We start from the raw sequence: 15924 nt of genomic DNA, 5'->3' as shown, positions 1-15924 counted from the left end.
CAGTTTCTTCTGGCAGTTAGACATAACATTTTGAAAAGCAAGGTTTGTAACCCTTTTCTCTAGGTCTGCTTGTGGGGATGTCCAATTCATTACCTCTGTCCATCTAGTATTTACATCCCACCCCATTTCCATTTTCTTCCTCCCATGTACCCTTTTTACAGTGGCTGGGATTGTGTGGTGAGGCTTCCATCTTCCACTGCTTGCATCTTCCCGATGCCTGCACAACTCCATCCAGCCTAAGTACATTTACACTTGGTCTCAAGGCATAGACTCGTAGGGTTGCCGTATGTCCTCTTATTTCCAGGACATGTCCTCTTTTTCATGGGTAGAGTTGTCATAACGATCCATAGTTAAAAGTAAAAGTCAGCAAATGTGTCCTCTTTTTTATCTTCAAAATATGGCAACCCTAGAGGACTCTGTAGGGTCACAGTGCTGCTGCTGCAGCACATCAAACGAGAGACAGAACAATTTGTTATAGTGAGCAGCCCAACCATGGGAGGGAGATACTCTCTTTGGAAGAGAAGGGAGACCTGGCGCTGCTTCTGAACCCACCTTTGCTCCTAGACTTGCAGTTCATTTCTGGTGCCAGAGGAGCCTTCATCAGTTATATCTTCATCAGTTATACACCATGGCACCATTCACGGATAGCCAAGACCTTACTACCAGCATTCCTCACTTCTGACCTTGTAATGATTACTGCAATGCACTATATAGGCTTTGCCCTTGAAGACTGCACCTGCTGTAGCTTCTAAAACGAAGTGATGCAGGCTGTCTCCCAAGGGTACAATTACTTTACAGATAGGGTGAGCCTACAGAATCAGCAGCTTGCCACAATCAGCCCTTTGGAACTTTCTTATTTATTAGGTCTGCTTACTTTTAAGGAAAGGGTTGGTGCTGTGATATTTCTATAGTAACAATCTATTTATGATCTTTTATATGTATATATTTTATTCTTCTAATGTTTAATTGTTTTTAGTGATACTTTTAAATATGTCTTTAGCTGTTTCTATTTTAGTGTTTCTATTTTAGTATTTCTATTTTAGTAGAAAGTTTGAGTCCCGTTAGGGAAAAGGTGAGATAGAAATAAATAAATAAATAAATAAATAAATAAATAAAGGTGTAAGCAATATATTTCACTTGTTCATGTTCAGCTCCACCAGAAGTTAGTTTGCTTCTGTACTTAATTCAAGTTGCTGACTGAGATATAAAGTCCTACATAGGAAAAACCTAGTGTATCTCTAGCATATTTATTTTCCTTCATTGTGTATATGCTTTTCTACTAGTATCATCATATACAACCCTTCCTGTTCTTGATATAAATACATGAAGTTAAGGGGCAAACTAGACCTGATATTACATTGAATTTGTTTTTAGAAAGAAAGAAAGAAAGAAAGAAAGAAAGAAAGAAAGAAAGAAAGAAAGAAAGAAAGAAAGAAAGAAGATAGTAGCCACTTGAGGGAAGGGGGGCTGATAATTATCAATATTTCAGTAGGCAGGGAAGGTTCCCTGTTGTGGTCCTGACAAAAAGAAAAGAATTTTTTTCTATTGGGAGGAAATTCACAATTAGTACCAATGGGTTAAATTCCCTCTCCCTGCCACTATGATTCTAATAATTATCAGACTAAGTCATCACCATGCTCCATAGATACTATTTGCATTTAAAACAAGCACGCAAAAGGCAAGTAGGCATTTAACCATAATTTCTAATTTAGTTCATAGTCTGTGAGAAGAGTAAGGAATTTTCTCTCTGGAAAATCAGCCACCTGATTACTCTTTTATGTAGCCTCCACCAGCTTGGTGCCCTCAGCTATGAGTTGCACTCCAAAACATCTGGAGGACACCAAGTTGGTGAAGGCGACTTTATAGTTTCAAACAACTGCTAACACAAAACACTTATTTTTACCAATGCCTTTTACATTTCCTGCAATTGTGGGTTGCATGCTACTGCTCTGCCCTACTGGTTTTAGGTATTTTGTCTTTTGTATATTTGATGCAGCTATTTAATGATTTTATTTTTATTTTTAAATATTTGTTGTTTCATTGAGGTTTTCTTTTTTAAAAAAAAGGATGGCCTAGAAGTTTAAAAATAATAATTTCATACATTTTAATTTTATTAATTAATTAAATTTTAATGCATCTCCAAGGGATGATTGGAAAACTATTTCTGAAATGGGCCTCCATTTCTCTTGGTGAAGCACCAAGTATGCTGTCCAGGAATAGATGAGTAGAGACAATACTGCCAGCGTCTTTTACAATTCAAAGGAAGCTTGCTTCTTAAAAAGGAGGGCAGCCAAGTTGGCAGCAACAGAAATTCTGGAAGTTGTTGATTTAGGATGGACATTAACAAAGAAGCTCTGTGCCTTTTCAGTGGTATGTAGATAGGGTAAAAACGTAACGTTCTCCCCTCTCTTTTTCATACCGCCTTCTCTCTATTTTTACATTTCCAATTTTAAAGTCATGGCAAGATATCTAGAAATCCACACATGGACACTCAAATCCCCACCCTCAAAGCAGCAGCTCATGGAAGACCCTAAAATCATGATATAGGTTTCCTTTGGCTCCAGCCATTTTCTGAGCAGCCATGTAATTTTGCTCTTTGTAATTTAAGATGTATCTTAATTATAACTAGATTACTACCACCCTCACCACCCCAAAAGAGCCTCTGTTTTATGGAAAAAAATAATTGTTTCAATATGTAGCGCATGTGTGAACTTTTCGCCAAACAGTAAGAATTCCTCCGATTATTTAATGATTTCTTTTCTTCTGCTTTTCATTATTTTTATCTCTACAAAGATGAAGAGATTAAAGACAACAAGTATGGGGAAGATGGAGGTGTCAAGGTGAGGGCCAGAGTCAAAAAGAGCAAATCATAGGATTATAGCGAAGTATGGGGAGAGAAAATGGATGAAAATGAAATGTTTCATATTCATGAACTGCCAAACCAAGCAATCCAAACTTACAATATGTCAGGACCTGAGATATGCCAGAAATATGCTGGTGCAATAATTGCCATATTAAAGGTAAAGGTAAAGGTACCCCTGCCCGTACGGGCCAGTCTTGACAGACTCTGGGGTTGTGCACCCATCTCACTTAAGAGGCCAGGGGCCAGCGCTGTCCGAAGACACTTCCGGGTCACGTGGCCAGCGTGACATCGCTGCTCTGGCGAGCCAGAGCCGCACACGGAAACGCCGTTTACCTTCCCGCTGGTAAGCGGTCCCTATTTATCTACTTGCACCCGGAGGTGCTTTCGAACTGCTAGGTTGGCAGGTGCTGGGACCGAGCAGCGGGAGCGCACCCCGCCGCAGGGATTCGAACCGCTGACCTTTCGATCGGCAAGTCCTAGGCGCTGAGGCTTTAACCCACAGCGCCACCTGCCATATTAGATGCATGTTAAACCCAGGACAGGAAAAACATAACAAGAGAATAAAAAAATGGAATAAAAATGGCTATGGAAACACTGGTCAGAGGCTGGTTCAGTGTTGCTACCACATATTTGCCACAGATTGGGTATGAGGATATCAGGTATGTCAATGAGGGTATGAGGGGTGTCAATGAACTCACGACAGGTTCCCAGCACCACAAAAGATGACACACTACAGCATCCTCACTCCATTAGCACCAGCGGCTCAACCGAAAACATCCCCGCTATAGCCAATCCTACAGGCAGAGATCTGAGTCCTTTCATAGCCCTCACAAGTACTGGCTTATGGACACAGCATGCAAAGGGGAATAAGGAGAAGTCACATAACACAGCACCCATATAGCTCCAAGGACACGCTCAGAGAACACACTTAGCTCTACTCGGACAAAGATTCAGGATATACCCAGGGAGGAGAAACTCCTGTGACATGCAGGTCAGTGGAGAGGGGCCAGGATTTAGGACAAGGGCAGACACACACTGACTGCAGCACACCAGCAGCCTCCAGTGGCTTATTGGAAGCAGGAAAAGGAGTGCAACTTCCTATCAGGGCAAGCGATGGAAATGCCCCCTTTTGTAAGCCTGGCCGAAACCAGTAATATCAGGGGCAAAAGGGAGGGAGCTCCAGAGATTTGGAGCCACACAGCAAGCTCCACAGAGCAGTATCCTAGCCACAAACATACCCCAGCACCAGACACGAATAAGACACATCATGGGGCACTTATTTCCCTTGCCGCCCACCACATCAGGGTACCTGAGTCAGCAGAGAAAAGAGGGTGCTAGTGTAGAGTCCATAAAATTGCCTACCTCACATCATGTGAAGGAAAGTGACCGCGATCTATCAGTCTTGGCAACCAAGAAAAGCCTTATGTGGCACAGGTAAAGCCTTTATTGATCAGCTTCTGGGATGGGATACATCCTGAAGGGGAGTTTTCCTTTAGCAAATCAGAGGTGTTTTGATGGCATAGCTATCATGGTGACTGTGCATATAGTGTTCTGCTACCATATTGGGACATTTTGCTTAATGCCTCAAAAGCGGCTCCCCAGTATATGACTGTGCCCTAAAACTTTAACTTTTGCTTTTTTCCTGCTGGAACGATAAAACCAATGCTTTTCTTAAATTCCAGTTATTCTGCAATCGTCAGTGCTAATACATAGTAACCTATATATAGAATGAGATAGAAATCTTACGTAAGAAACAGTAATGTAAATTTAAACACTTCACTAAACAACAGGAGAGAAGCAACCTCATTTTGGTCAGACATTCCTGAAGGAGCTGTCCCTGCATAATGGCTGTGATTTGAATTTAACTAGGACATAATTCACATGTTATGTCACTAAAGTCATGAATACAGACAGAAATATACATTTACATCCAAACACTTGTTGTTGTTACTTAATCGAACAATAATCAAGAATCTATTTTCAATGAAGAGAAAAATCCATACCTCAAGAGTCATAGTGAACAACACAGAATTATAATCTTTTATAAGTATACAAGTGATAACTTGAAGAGTTTAGTAATATGACTTTTCATTTTGAGAATTTAAGTCACCACTTTTTAAAAACAAAAAGCTTTAAAATGCAAATGCAGCCCAAAGCTGACATTTCATAGAATCATAGATTGGTAGAGTTGGAAAGAACTCCAATGATAATCTAGTCTAGCACCTGCAATGCAGAAATCTCAACTACAGCATCCATGGCAGATCACCATCCACTGGCTTGGTTTCCAGACCCTTGATCATCTTGGTGGCTCTCCTCTGCACACACTCTACCTTGGCATGCAGGTCAATACAGATCTTTGGGATACAGTGGATGCTCAAGCTCATGGATACACGTGATCCATGTGGGAAGCATGTTCGCAACGCGCAGTGGAGCGTCTGCGCACACGTGGGTTGTGATTTGGCGCTTCTGTGCATGCGCGACCGCCGAAACCCGGAAGTGACCCGTTCCGGTACTTCCAGGTTTCGGCGGTCCGTAACCTGAAAAAACGCAACCTGAAGCGTCTGTAACCCAAGGTATGACTGTACATGGCTTTACTTACACATAAATACAATCTGAACATATCATGGAGTGGTTTACAGCAGTAACACTCCAAGAACAGAGTTAGAAACTGAGATAGAAACGCTAGGAGCCAAATTGCTCCTGGAACCTGGGTTCTAGGCACAAAAACAGAATGGCTAGTCGCTATTTTTCCCTTAACGCAGCAGCTCTTTCTATCTATGTTTTCAAAATGCATAAACTGATTCATAATTCACATCAGTGGCACATTGTTAACATCACATTCTTAATAGCAATTCTTAATTGGACAGCACAAACATAATCGGGGCTCAGTCCCTGCAATAGCATTCAAAACCACAAGTCATTTGAATAATTAATATTTACAAATACTGATGTGTATATGTGTCTGTGTGTATTGTGCTAGATGTGAACTTACATGCTGGGGTGGGGGCAGGAGAGGCAAAGGGGCACATAGAAGGCAGCAGCCAGTGATCTAGAATCAATTTCATTTTAGGCTGGGCAGGGAAGGCGAGACATATCTGACAGGGGTGTTGTAAGGGTTAAAAGAATATATACCTGCAGCATCTGAACACTTGAGCACAATGAGGACACCTATTATTGTTACTATATTTAATTTTTAATTGCTTTAATTGCTGTTTTAAATCTTAACTGTTGCACTATTTGAATGTCTTTGCTTTACTGTATTTTTTATGTGTGTGCTTATTTTAATGTTTCAATGAAATGGTTCTATTGTGCATATTTATTACATGCATATATATATTATTTTGCGGGAGGCAATGGAAGACAGGAATGCCTGGCGTGCTCTGGTCCATGGGGTCACGAAGAGTCGGACATGACAAAACAACAACAATATATTATTTTGTAGAAGAAGAAGAATTTGGATTTGATATCTCACTTTATCACTACCCAAAGGAGTCTCAAAGCGGCCAACATTCTCCTTTCCCTTCCTCCCCCACAACAAACACTCTGTGAGGTGAGTGGGGCCGAGAGACTTCAGAGAAGTGTGACTAGCCAAGGTCACCCAGCAGCTGCATGTGGAGGAGCGGAGACGCGAACCCGGTTCACCAGATTACGAGTCTACCACTCTTAACCACTACACCACACTGGCACTGTAATTGGTTTTATACTTGTAAGCTGCATAGAGGCCAACTTTGACAATCAAGTAGCATATAAATTAATTAAGACTACTGTGATTACTATGATGCTGAACTTGAAAGAAATTTCAGAGAGAAAGTGAAACAAATGTGTAACTACTAGAAAGTTCAGCAGGGACAGGCCTTGTAGCCCTCCCCCACAGCCCAACCCTCGCCAGGGCGAGGCTCGGAGTGCCGAGAGGAAACGGGGCTTGGAGTCCTCCTCCCCTCAGCCCTCCTCTCACTCATGGTGCACCAAACAGGGACATGCTTGACGGGGCTTGAGTGCCGAGAGGGGAGTTGGGGCCCTTCTCCCCCAGCCCAGCCCTCACGGAGACAGGCTTGGAGCACCAAGCAGTGATGGGCCTTGGAGACCACCTCCCCAAGGGCTTGGAGGAGAGTGCTGGCGTACCATGTGGGGACAGGGCCTAGGCTCAATACATGCACCCATACATCTAAAATTGGTCACAATTGGACCATAGCAAGTTGCAGAATGCGCCTAGTCCTTAGGAAGTTTTGAATGCTGCCCAAGAAGATGTTGCTTCTCCTTTGGGGTTCCAGGCGAAACCCAAAGTCACAGCTTTCCAGCACAAAGCAAGACATGTCTCTCTAGGTTTCTGCTCTCACACACAGCTACTCTGGCTAGTCTTCTTCTGCCCAATCAAGGATCACATGACCTGCAGACAGGTGAGGGGTGTGTGTGTGTGTGTGTGTGTGTGTGTAACACCCACCCACCTTTCCTGGAGAGCACCATCACTTAGTCCATTGCTTGAGATGCTGATGAGCACTTAACTGGCCAGTTAAAGCTATTACTTTGACAAAGGGGCTAGTTGAGCAAACTTCCTTTTATACATTCCACCCTAAAGGTACAGAATTGAAAGGTTGGAAGGGGTCTCTGTGTTTCTTCCAGACAGTCTCCCTCCCAAATTCATAACAGTATTTATTATTAATCTGCAACATAAAAAGCAACTCATAAATTGGTTACTTGCAAGTGCACAGCTTGAAAAACTGAGGAGCGGAAAGAAGGGATAATACTTCACAGAGTATTTCAATAAAACAACAAATATGTGAAAATAAGTATTTGCACTGCACCTTAGTTACTAATATGTTTAGCAAAACTGACTACAATGTTTCTAGCGATCTACCATCATCTGTGTAGCACGGTCTATAAAGTTTTAGAAACATGGAATTTAGATAATTCAGCATAAGTGATCTTTTTGCCCTTAATTATTCAGTGGCTGTAGTGCCTGCTGCAGAGAAGAAGAAGAAGAAGAAGAAGAAGAAGAAGAAGAAGAAGAAGAAGAGTAGTAGTAGTAGTAGTAGTAGTAGTAGTAGTTTGGATTTGATATCCTGCTTTATCACTACCCGAAGGAGTCTCAAAGCAGCTAACATTCTCCTTTCCCTTCCTCCCCCACAACAAACACTCTGTGAGGTGAGTGGGGCTGAGAGACTTCAGAGAAGTGTGACTAGCCCAAGGTCACCCAGCAGCTGCATGTGAAGGAGCGGGGAAGCGAACCCGGTTCACCAGATTACGAGTCTACTGCTCTTAACCACTACACCACACTGGCTCTGGATTAACACACAAAATAAAATATATACAGACCAACAAGCTTTGTAGCAAGTAAATGCCAGAGTATTTGCTGATATGAGTGTGGAAAAGAATGTGTGTGTGAGGGGGGTGGGTTGGGGGTTGGAGAGAGAGATTGAGAACTTAAATAAACCTGCCAAAACTCACAGCTTTAAGTACTAATACAGAATATGTTTAGAACTACTTTGCTCAATCATTTTCCTTGCAAAGAAAAAGTAAATAAATCTCAGATACCAGATAGGTCTCAATACAGTTAAAGCATAACACAACCACACATCACCAACTGAAATTTCGTTAAACCACTAGAAATCTAGGTTCCTCGGCTCAAGAGGTTTCAGAATACGGCATTAGGATCACAGGGCACATGGGTTGCTTCCACATTAAAACACTTTAGCACTCCTGAGACCTCACCCCCCACCAATTAGCTGTGAACAGAATTAAAATGGAGATTCTACACAATGACTTAATACCAGTATATTATGCATAAGTAGTATATAATGCCTCTCCCTATAGTATTTACTCTCACATTAAGTCCAGTTCAGCAATGCTGTTTTAGTTTCCTCTTTTAAGTTTATCGTATCTGATTGCTTCATGATGAGTACAGGTGGTAGATTACCGTATTTTTCGCCCTATAGGACGCACCGGCCCATAGGACACACCTAGATTTTTTTGGGGGGGAATAAAGGGGAAAAAATTATTCCCCCCCCAGGCGCGGGGCTGGGGTGGGGAAAGCCCGAGCTTCCCCCTCCCCCAGCCCCCAGAACGGGACCCAGAGCCATGCCGAAGCTGCATGCATCTTTGGCATCGCTCTGGGAGCTTGCGGGGCTGGAGGAGGAAGCCCTCCGCCAGCCTTCTAACCAAGTCGGAGGATAGCGGGTAAAGCGCGCTGCGCCTCTCCCGCTGTCCCCTGAGTTTGCGGGGCTGGCGACGGGGAGGGGCAGGCTTCTCCCCCCCGCCAGCCTTCTAACCAAGTCGGGGGACAGCGGGAGAGGCACGCTGCGCCTCCCGCTGTCCCCCGGGTTTGTGGGGCTGGCGGTGGGGCTCTCCTGAAGCCTGGAGAGCGAGAGGGGTCGGTGCGCACCGACCCCTCTCACTCTCCAGGCTTCAGCGAAAGCCTGCATTCGCCCCATAGGACCACACACATTTCCCCTTCATTTTTGGAGGGGGAAAAGTGCATCCTATAGGGCGAAAAATACGGTACTAATAAATGACATATGAATTACTTCTTGAATAGCATCAATTTCATTCATGCATTTGGGAGGGAGTAAGGGAGAAGGATCTTACCATTCCCCCCCCCTTTCTTTTTGGTTGCAAAATTCCACTTTCAAAAATCAAGGAGAGGAAACTACCTGTTCCAATAAATAGCTTCAAATCTCCAAAGGCATAGGAACCCAGAGAGCCTTATAAGTACCTTGCCTGCCAACACTTGCCCAGCTGGTGCTGGAATTGTGCTTTATTATAAACGTTGAAAAAAATGCCCAAAATCAGGACTAGGGGAAAGGGAAGGAGACTATGCACATACAAACAAAATGCAATGCAAGAGGCTGATAATCACATTGCCTGGGTGTTCCCCAAAAAGTGAGTGAACAAAGGATTACCATTCCAGTAAAATGGCTGTTGTGAAAGCAACTTCACTGCACTTGCAACTAAAACCCAGTTTACTTGTACATGCTGTATGCCATGTGAACACCCATGCACACCCTGGGACCAATGACTGGGCTACTACTTGTAAGTGGGTTAATGCCTGAAAAATGAATTTTAAAGACCATCCATCTTTGTTTCACACTTGACGCATTTGCTGCATGAAACACTTGTTTAACACATAGCTGTCACATTAAGCAGGAAGTAACCCTGAGGAACAATATGACTATGAGGAAGAATGCAACTGCTCTCCTGGGGTGTAAGGAACTGCCAAAGGCTAATAACTGCTTGGTTTCCTCTGATCCCCACATGTCAGTGGGTCTATAAATGAGAAAATCTGCAAAAGATGCTGAAAATGAATGGAGTAGGTTTTTTGTTGACTTGCTCATTTCTATGCACTAATAATGATAAGTTACATGCATAAGGAAGAACATTTTAATGTAAAGGAATGAAGCATATTTCTATACCGCGAATTATAAACAAAGCAGCAGAAAAATAATCCTCTTTGAAAATAAAGCAAAACAAAATAAATCTGGCATAAAATAGCACTATATGAAATTATCAAATAGTTTACTTTTTCTTTAACAAAAATGGCAGCCCAGCCATATGTCAGCAGCAAATGGTTGAGCTTCAAGCATGTAATACTGTGAACGTCTGAGTCATTGAAGATTTTCTATCTCTTGGCAACAAGCGATAAGGCCAACTACATCCAGTATTATCATAATGAGGTTTCACAGCAATGAAAAGTGCATACAAACCTTTCTAATTCTTCTTACTGCAAAACAGCTATTTCTGGGATAAATGTTTTTTTAAAAAAACAAAAAACAAAAAAACCCTTAGCACATTACAGTTTCCAGAAAAACTTATCATGTTAGGATGGAAAATTCAGTACAATTTATTTATAGAAGCATTCCTCAGTAACAAATGTGAGCCTGGTTGACAATGTCAAGTTTCTCAATTATCAGTGGGATTTTGAAGCATCAAGACAGAAAAAAGAGGAGGTGATTTGTCGTATTGTTATGTTATGTGATGGACTTTGCTTTCAAAACATATTGAAGGTGTTCTTTATTTCACTACAAAAGTTGGTCTGATTCAGCGAACTATTCAGTACATTCTTATTTTAAAGATAACTGAAATGTCTTGCAGAGTTCTTGGTCAGGGTAAGATAAAAACCTATGCTTAAAAACACCCACCTTAAAATAGTTTAAAAAAGAAGAAGTTAAAGTGCCTTAAAAAATAATCTGAGGCGTTCCAAACGAACGTTCGCACTTCTGGGTTTACGGAATTTGGGAGCCAAAACGTCCGAATTCTAAGGCATTCAGGATCCAAGGTACGACTGTACCAGAGGTGTAGTCTGTGGGGGTCAGCCCCCCATCATGTAATTAAATTAAAATACTTAGCTGACCAATTGCGTTGCAGATAACTTGGTTCTGCCCCCCGCCACTTAATGGCTGCATGACAAGTACCTAATCAAAGACTCCTAACTGAGTTTAGTAGTTGTGAAAGAAGAGGTGAGGTCCTCTTCTGGATCGGAAAGTAACAGGAAGCAGAGAGTAGGAATAAATAGACAGTTTTCCTGATGGAGATATGTAGAAAGCAGTGTCCAAAGGACTGGTATTGGGACCTGTGAATGGAGGGCCAAAAAAGATTCTTAACTCAACATATATGCTCATGGGGTCTGAGGTCCCACAGAAAAATAGGACTTTTTCTTTAAAGTGTTTTTCTTCCCTTATTTTGCATGTGTAGAAAGAGAACCAAGAAGGTTGGTCTCTTGTCAATACTGTAAAGAGATTCACAATGCAAAAAGCATGTGGCCTACATTATCCAAGGTTTTGGATTATGCTCCTGGATTATAAAAATGTTCTATTTAATTGCAAACCAATATGTTCTGTTCGCTACAACAACCATCTAGTACACATGCTTGGTCATGAAATAAATGCACTTTAAAATGAGAAACTTAACTTAAATCAATAACATAAACTGACCTTTATTCCTGTCGATTTACATCATTCCACCACACTTTGTGCCTGTATAACTTTCGCACACCTAAAGTATTTCAATAGTATTTCAATTGCTTGTGATAAAAGACCCCTGTTAGACCTATTCAAAGTACAGTATCTTATGCTTTCCAGGGTACTATTAATTCCAAATATTTCATTGCACCATTTACCAGTATACTAGTCCTAAATATTTCTGTCTATGTATCTACTACCAACAGCGGAGAACATCACTGCAGTGCTGGCATACACTTACAGTTTGGGATACTGGCCATCATCCAAAAAACAAAACCATGCAACTACTTCCACAGACAAATGTCAGCAATTTGCCCATACCACATAGCAAACTTCCACAGACAAATGTCAGCAATTTGCCCATACCACATAGCAAACTGAGTTTGAAATTTTGGAGAAATTCAAAGGTAGTTTGAACATCGTTATTCAGAGAAGAATTGTGAAAATTCAACAAACCATGTCAAACCTCTCAGTGTGCCAAAAGTAGCTCTCTACATAATGAAAGTTAACCACATGCCAATATGCCCTATCATAAATATTTATCTGCTGGTGCAGGAAAAGTTAGGATCAGTGGTTTATGAAGTGTGATTCTCAGGTTTAACTCCTAAGGAAGTCCTCTAAATAGGAAGCTGTCCATCAATTCACTACCCAATAAAACTTATAAGGCAATGATGCAAGGATGCATTATAACCATAAGGAATTTGCCAATACATTTTGTACTGTATCACATTATTTCTAACATGTTCCTGCTAAAAACAAATCACCCTGCTGTGATTTGTAAATGCAAAAGATTAACATGAAAACTTGAGAGAGAAGAAAGCTCAGTCTACTCTTCAAGTCTGAATGCATAAGGGAAAATGACCAACTACTGTATCCTAATCCAGTTGTACCAGAAATTTCATAGATTAGTAAATGGCATTAGGAAAAAAAAAATCTACCTTTTTATATCATATGCCAGAAAATAACTTACTCATCATCCTAAAGATCAACAAATGTAAACCAAAAAATTATATGGGTAAATGACATTCAATAGAGTATCGCCATTTCTTAAAACAGGGGGGCGGGGGCGGGGGATGAATACCAGACTATTATTCATATTGCATGAATAATTCTGAATATAGCCAGATATATACTCAAAATCCAATAAAGTAACAACCACATTATTGTACCGATGTGCAATAATTTCTTTGAAACTGATGGAAAGGGCATCCAAACCATAGCTAATTTCACATAAGAATTTTCATTAGGAATAATAACACTGTCAATTCCAAAAGTTAAAATGTGAACTAGAAGCTAACAAGCAAACAAACTGGTCTACTTAAATCTGACAAACAAAACCTGCTTCCCCTTTTCATGAAATGCAATCACACATTTTCTCACTAATATCTTACTCTCTATCTAATCACTTGATGCATTTTTCACTGTTAAATGGTGTACAGCAAATACAGGATATTATCCATTAAAAGGGATACATAAAAGCTTTATTTGGTGTTGGGGCAATGAAATAAAAGAGGCCCTGTCACCATAGAGATGAGATTACTAATCTCTATGGAAAGGAGGAGGATATCATCACACCACCACCTGCTGTTACACGCATGATGGATCAGGCTAGTAATTAAAACACAACCCTTTCAATGTTATACTGCAGCACTAGACATCCATTCAATTATCTTCAAAATTAAATTTAGTCAAAACTACCAAAAGTAGAATTAACAGCATCCTCTCTCACACGTAGGTTTCTCACACGTATTAATGTGCTGCCTAGAACTACACACATCTATATTCACACAATTTGTGTCAACACAGCAAAAGGAGGTTTGAATAATGAAGCCATGAAAGACTCTGCAACTAGGATTTGCATCCAACTGCTGAATAAGCCTCTTCGGCAGTAGTTAGAAGGACAAGTTTAAAGCAGCCAGTGAACCTTGTGCAAACTGATTAAACTACAGAATTTTCCTGAACAGGAAAGGTTAGATCACATTCAAAATTCTCCTACCTCGATCAAAAAGTCTCCTGTTCTCAAGCCAGCTTGCCATGCTACCCCACCTTCATCCACTGATTCCAGATACTGCAAAGCAGGAAAGGCTGGAGTAGGGGTGAATTCTTCAATTGGTGTATCAGCTTTGGGAATAATATTTTTAAAAATATATATTTTAATAAAGAAAGATAAATGTTTGAAACATATACTTAATGTAATTAAATGATTACTTATGCAGTGCCAGAAATTCATTAAATACAACGATCCCTTCTCTACAGATCTCCCTGCTCTATAGTTCTCTCCCTCTCTTTTTTCTTGTGTATTCATGATCACTTGAATTTAGTCAGCAAATAAATGAAGCTCAGCTCTGGTAAATTGCTATATAGCCAAAAAAGCAAGTGATTTGGTGGAACAGGACTCTCATTTGAAACCAGTATCATTAATTTTCAAATATGGGCATAGCATGGAGAAGTCAGGCATTTAAAATTTCAAGTCTGTTAGCAGCTAATTACCTATAGCTACAATGAAAACAGTATGAAGTAATTGAATTTAATGGTGTAACATTGTATTTGCTTATGCATCATGTACATATTTATATGCTGAATGATCTGACATGCATACACTTTCATAGACAATATGCTCCAATAAGGTCTCAAACATCATTTATACCAAATGATTCATGAAGCTGGGTATTAGCATATGTTTTTAAGGGGGCCCTTGAATATTCCACCTGGAGAGCTGGGGCCCATACAAAATTAACATATATAGTAAGAGAATAACCTCTGTTTGCTGCAGAGATAGCTCAGCGCCAGCTGATCTACACTGTGATGAAGTCACAGAGTCTCTAGAAGACCCCGCTAAAACGTGCATTTAGCCAGGAGGGTTAATCAGGAACTGTTACATAGCTAGGGAAGCCCAATAGGTGTCTGCCATGCTAGCAAGGAATGATAAAAACGGTATTCCCAGAGGAAGGGTGTGGAGGATCCACCATGAGCACATATGGGCTAGCCTTGAAGCCAGGCTGTGTGAGGGAGAGCCCATCCAGCAACTGAGGGGTGTCTCAGTGGCAGGCACTGGAATGTACCACCACTTTAAAAAAATGAAATGCAAAAGCAATAGAAAGAAAAGCCTTAAAAATATACTTCCGATTCTTAGGCATAAATCTACTGGAGTACATTTGGCATAAGAAAAAGCTTAGCACATTTCAACACATGAAGCCAGGCATCCCTCACAACAGAACACACTAAAAAGGCCACTCAACATACATGCAGCTTCTGAAGATATAAAAATGATCTGATTTTCATACTAAAACTGCAGTAGTTCCACCTTGAGCAAGCCACAGATCTATTTCAAGCTTGTTGGCAACATGCAGCTTCACTCCGCAAATAATTTTAACACATGAACACTTTAAATTAAGCAATTTTGACACCCCCACAGCCAGGATGCTTACAGTATGAATAAACTGAACAGTAACATATACAAAATATATAGGCAACCTTCCCCTCAGAATTATTCTCCATATCTATTCTATACATATATCTATGCATTAGAAATATACATGCATACACATACCCCTCAAAACTGCTCAATCAGAAATTCATGTCAGTTTTACTGCACAGAGAGAACACTGTTGTCTAGCAACCAAATGCATAAGGAATAATGCCTGTTTATTTTCAGAAATGCATGCCATTTTTCACATAGGCACTCACCCAATCACACAGACACAGAAAATCCACATACCTTTGGCCCCTCTGAGCACAAACCCAAATCCTTCATTGTCTTTTTTCTGCAGGACCACAGCCTTTTCTTCTATAATGCAGTCACTGTAGAGAGAATTCCGAGGATAGCGACCATTATTACATCCCTTCATCACCACAGTAGTAGCTGCTCCTCCAGTGTGTAGGTTCATCATCATCACAGCCAGTTAATCAAATAATATTGCAGTAATCAAACATGGGGAAAATATAACGGCAAACAGAAGAAGGAAAGAGACAAAGACAAGGCTTAATGGCAAGGGAGAACATGACAGTGCAACTTAACGGAGGGGAAAATGCAGCAAAAGCAGAGGAAGAAACCATGCATGGTGGTAGCTGAACAAATGTGTGATCATGTCATCTGTGTGCTAGCTAGGA

General features: G+C 40.9%; 1 protein-coding gene across 6 annotated transcripts in view; it reads right to left on the bottom strand.

Moving 5' to 3' along the window:
- The window catches only part of SHANK2 (SH3 and multiple ankyrin repeat domains 2), a 334933-nt gene that overhangs the window by 132692 nt on the left and 186317 nt on the right, over window positions 1–15924 (bottom strand). For all 6 annotated transcript variants that reach the window (XM_081891148.1, XM_081891150.1, XM_081891145.1 and 3 more), the window contains 2 exons: window positions 15533–15615; window positions 13811–13935 (listed from right to left, as the gene is read on the bottom strand). In XM_081891148.1, coding sequence (XP_081747274.1) covers window positions 13811–13935; window positions 15533–15615 — 208 coding nt within the window. The remainder of the gene's footprint in view (window positions 1–13810; window positions 13936–15532; window positions 15616–15924) is intronic.

Source organism: Podarcis melisellensis (genome assembly GCF_964234715.1).
Source record: "Podarcis melisellensis genome assembly, chromosome: 1".
Classification (NCBI taxonomy): Eukaryota; Metazoa; Chordata; class Lepidosauria; order Squamata; family Lacertidae; genus Podarcis; species Podarcis melisellensis.
This window is presented reverse-complemented; position numbering and strand designations above follow the sequence as displayed.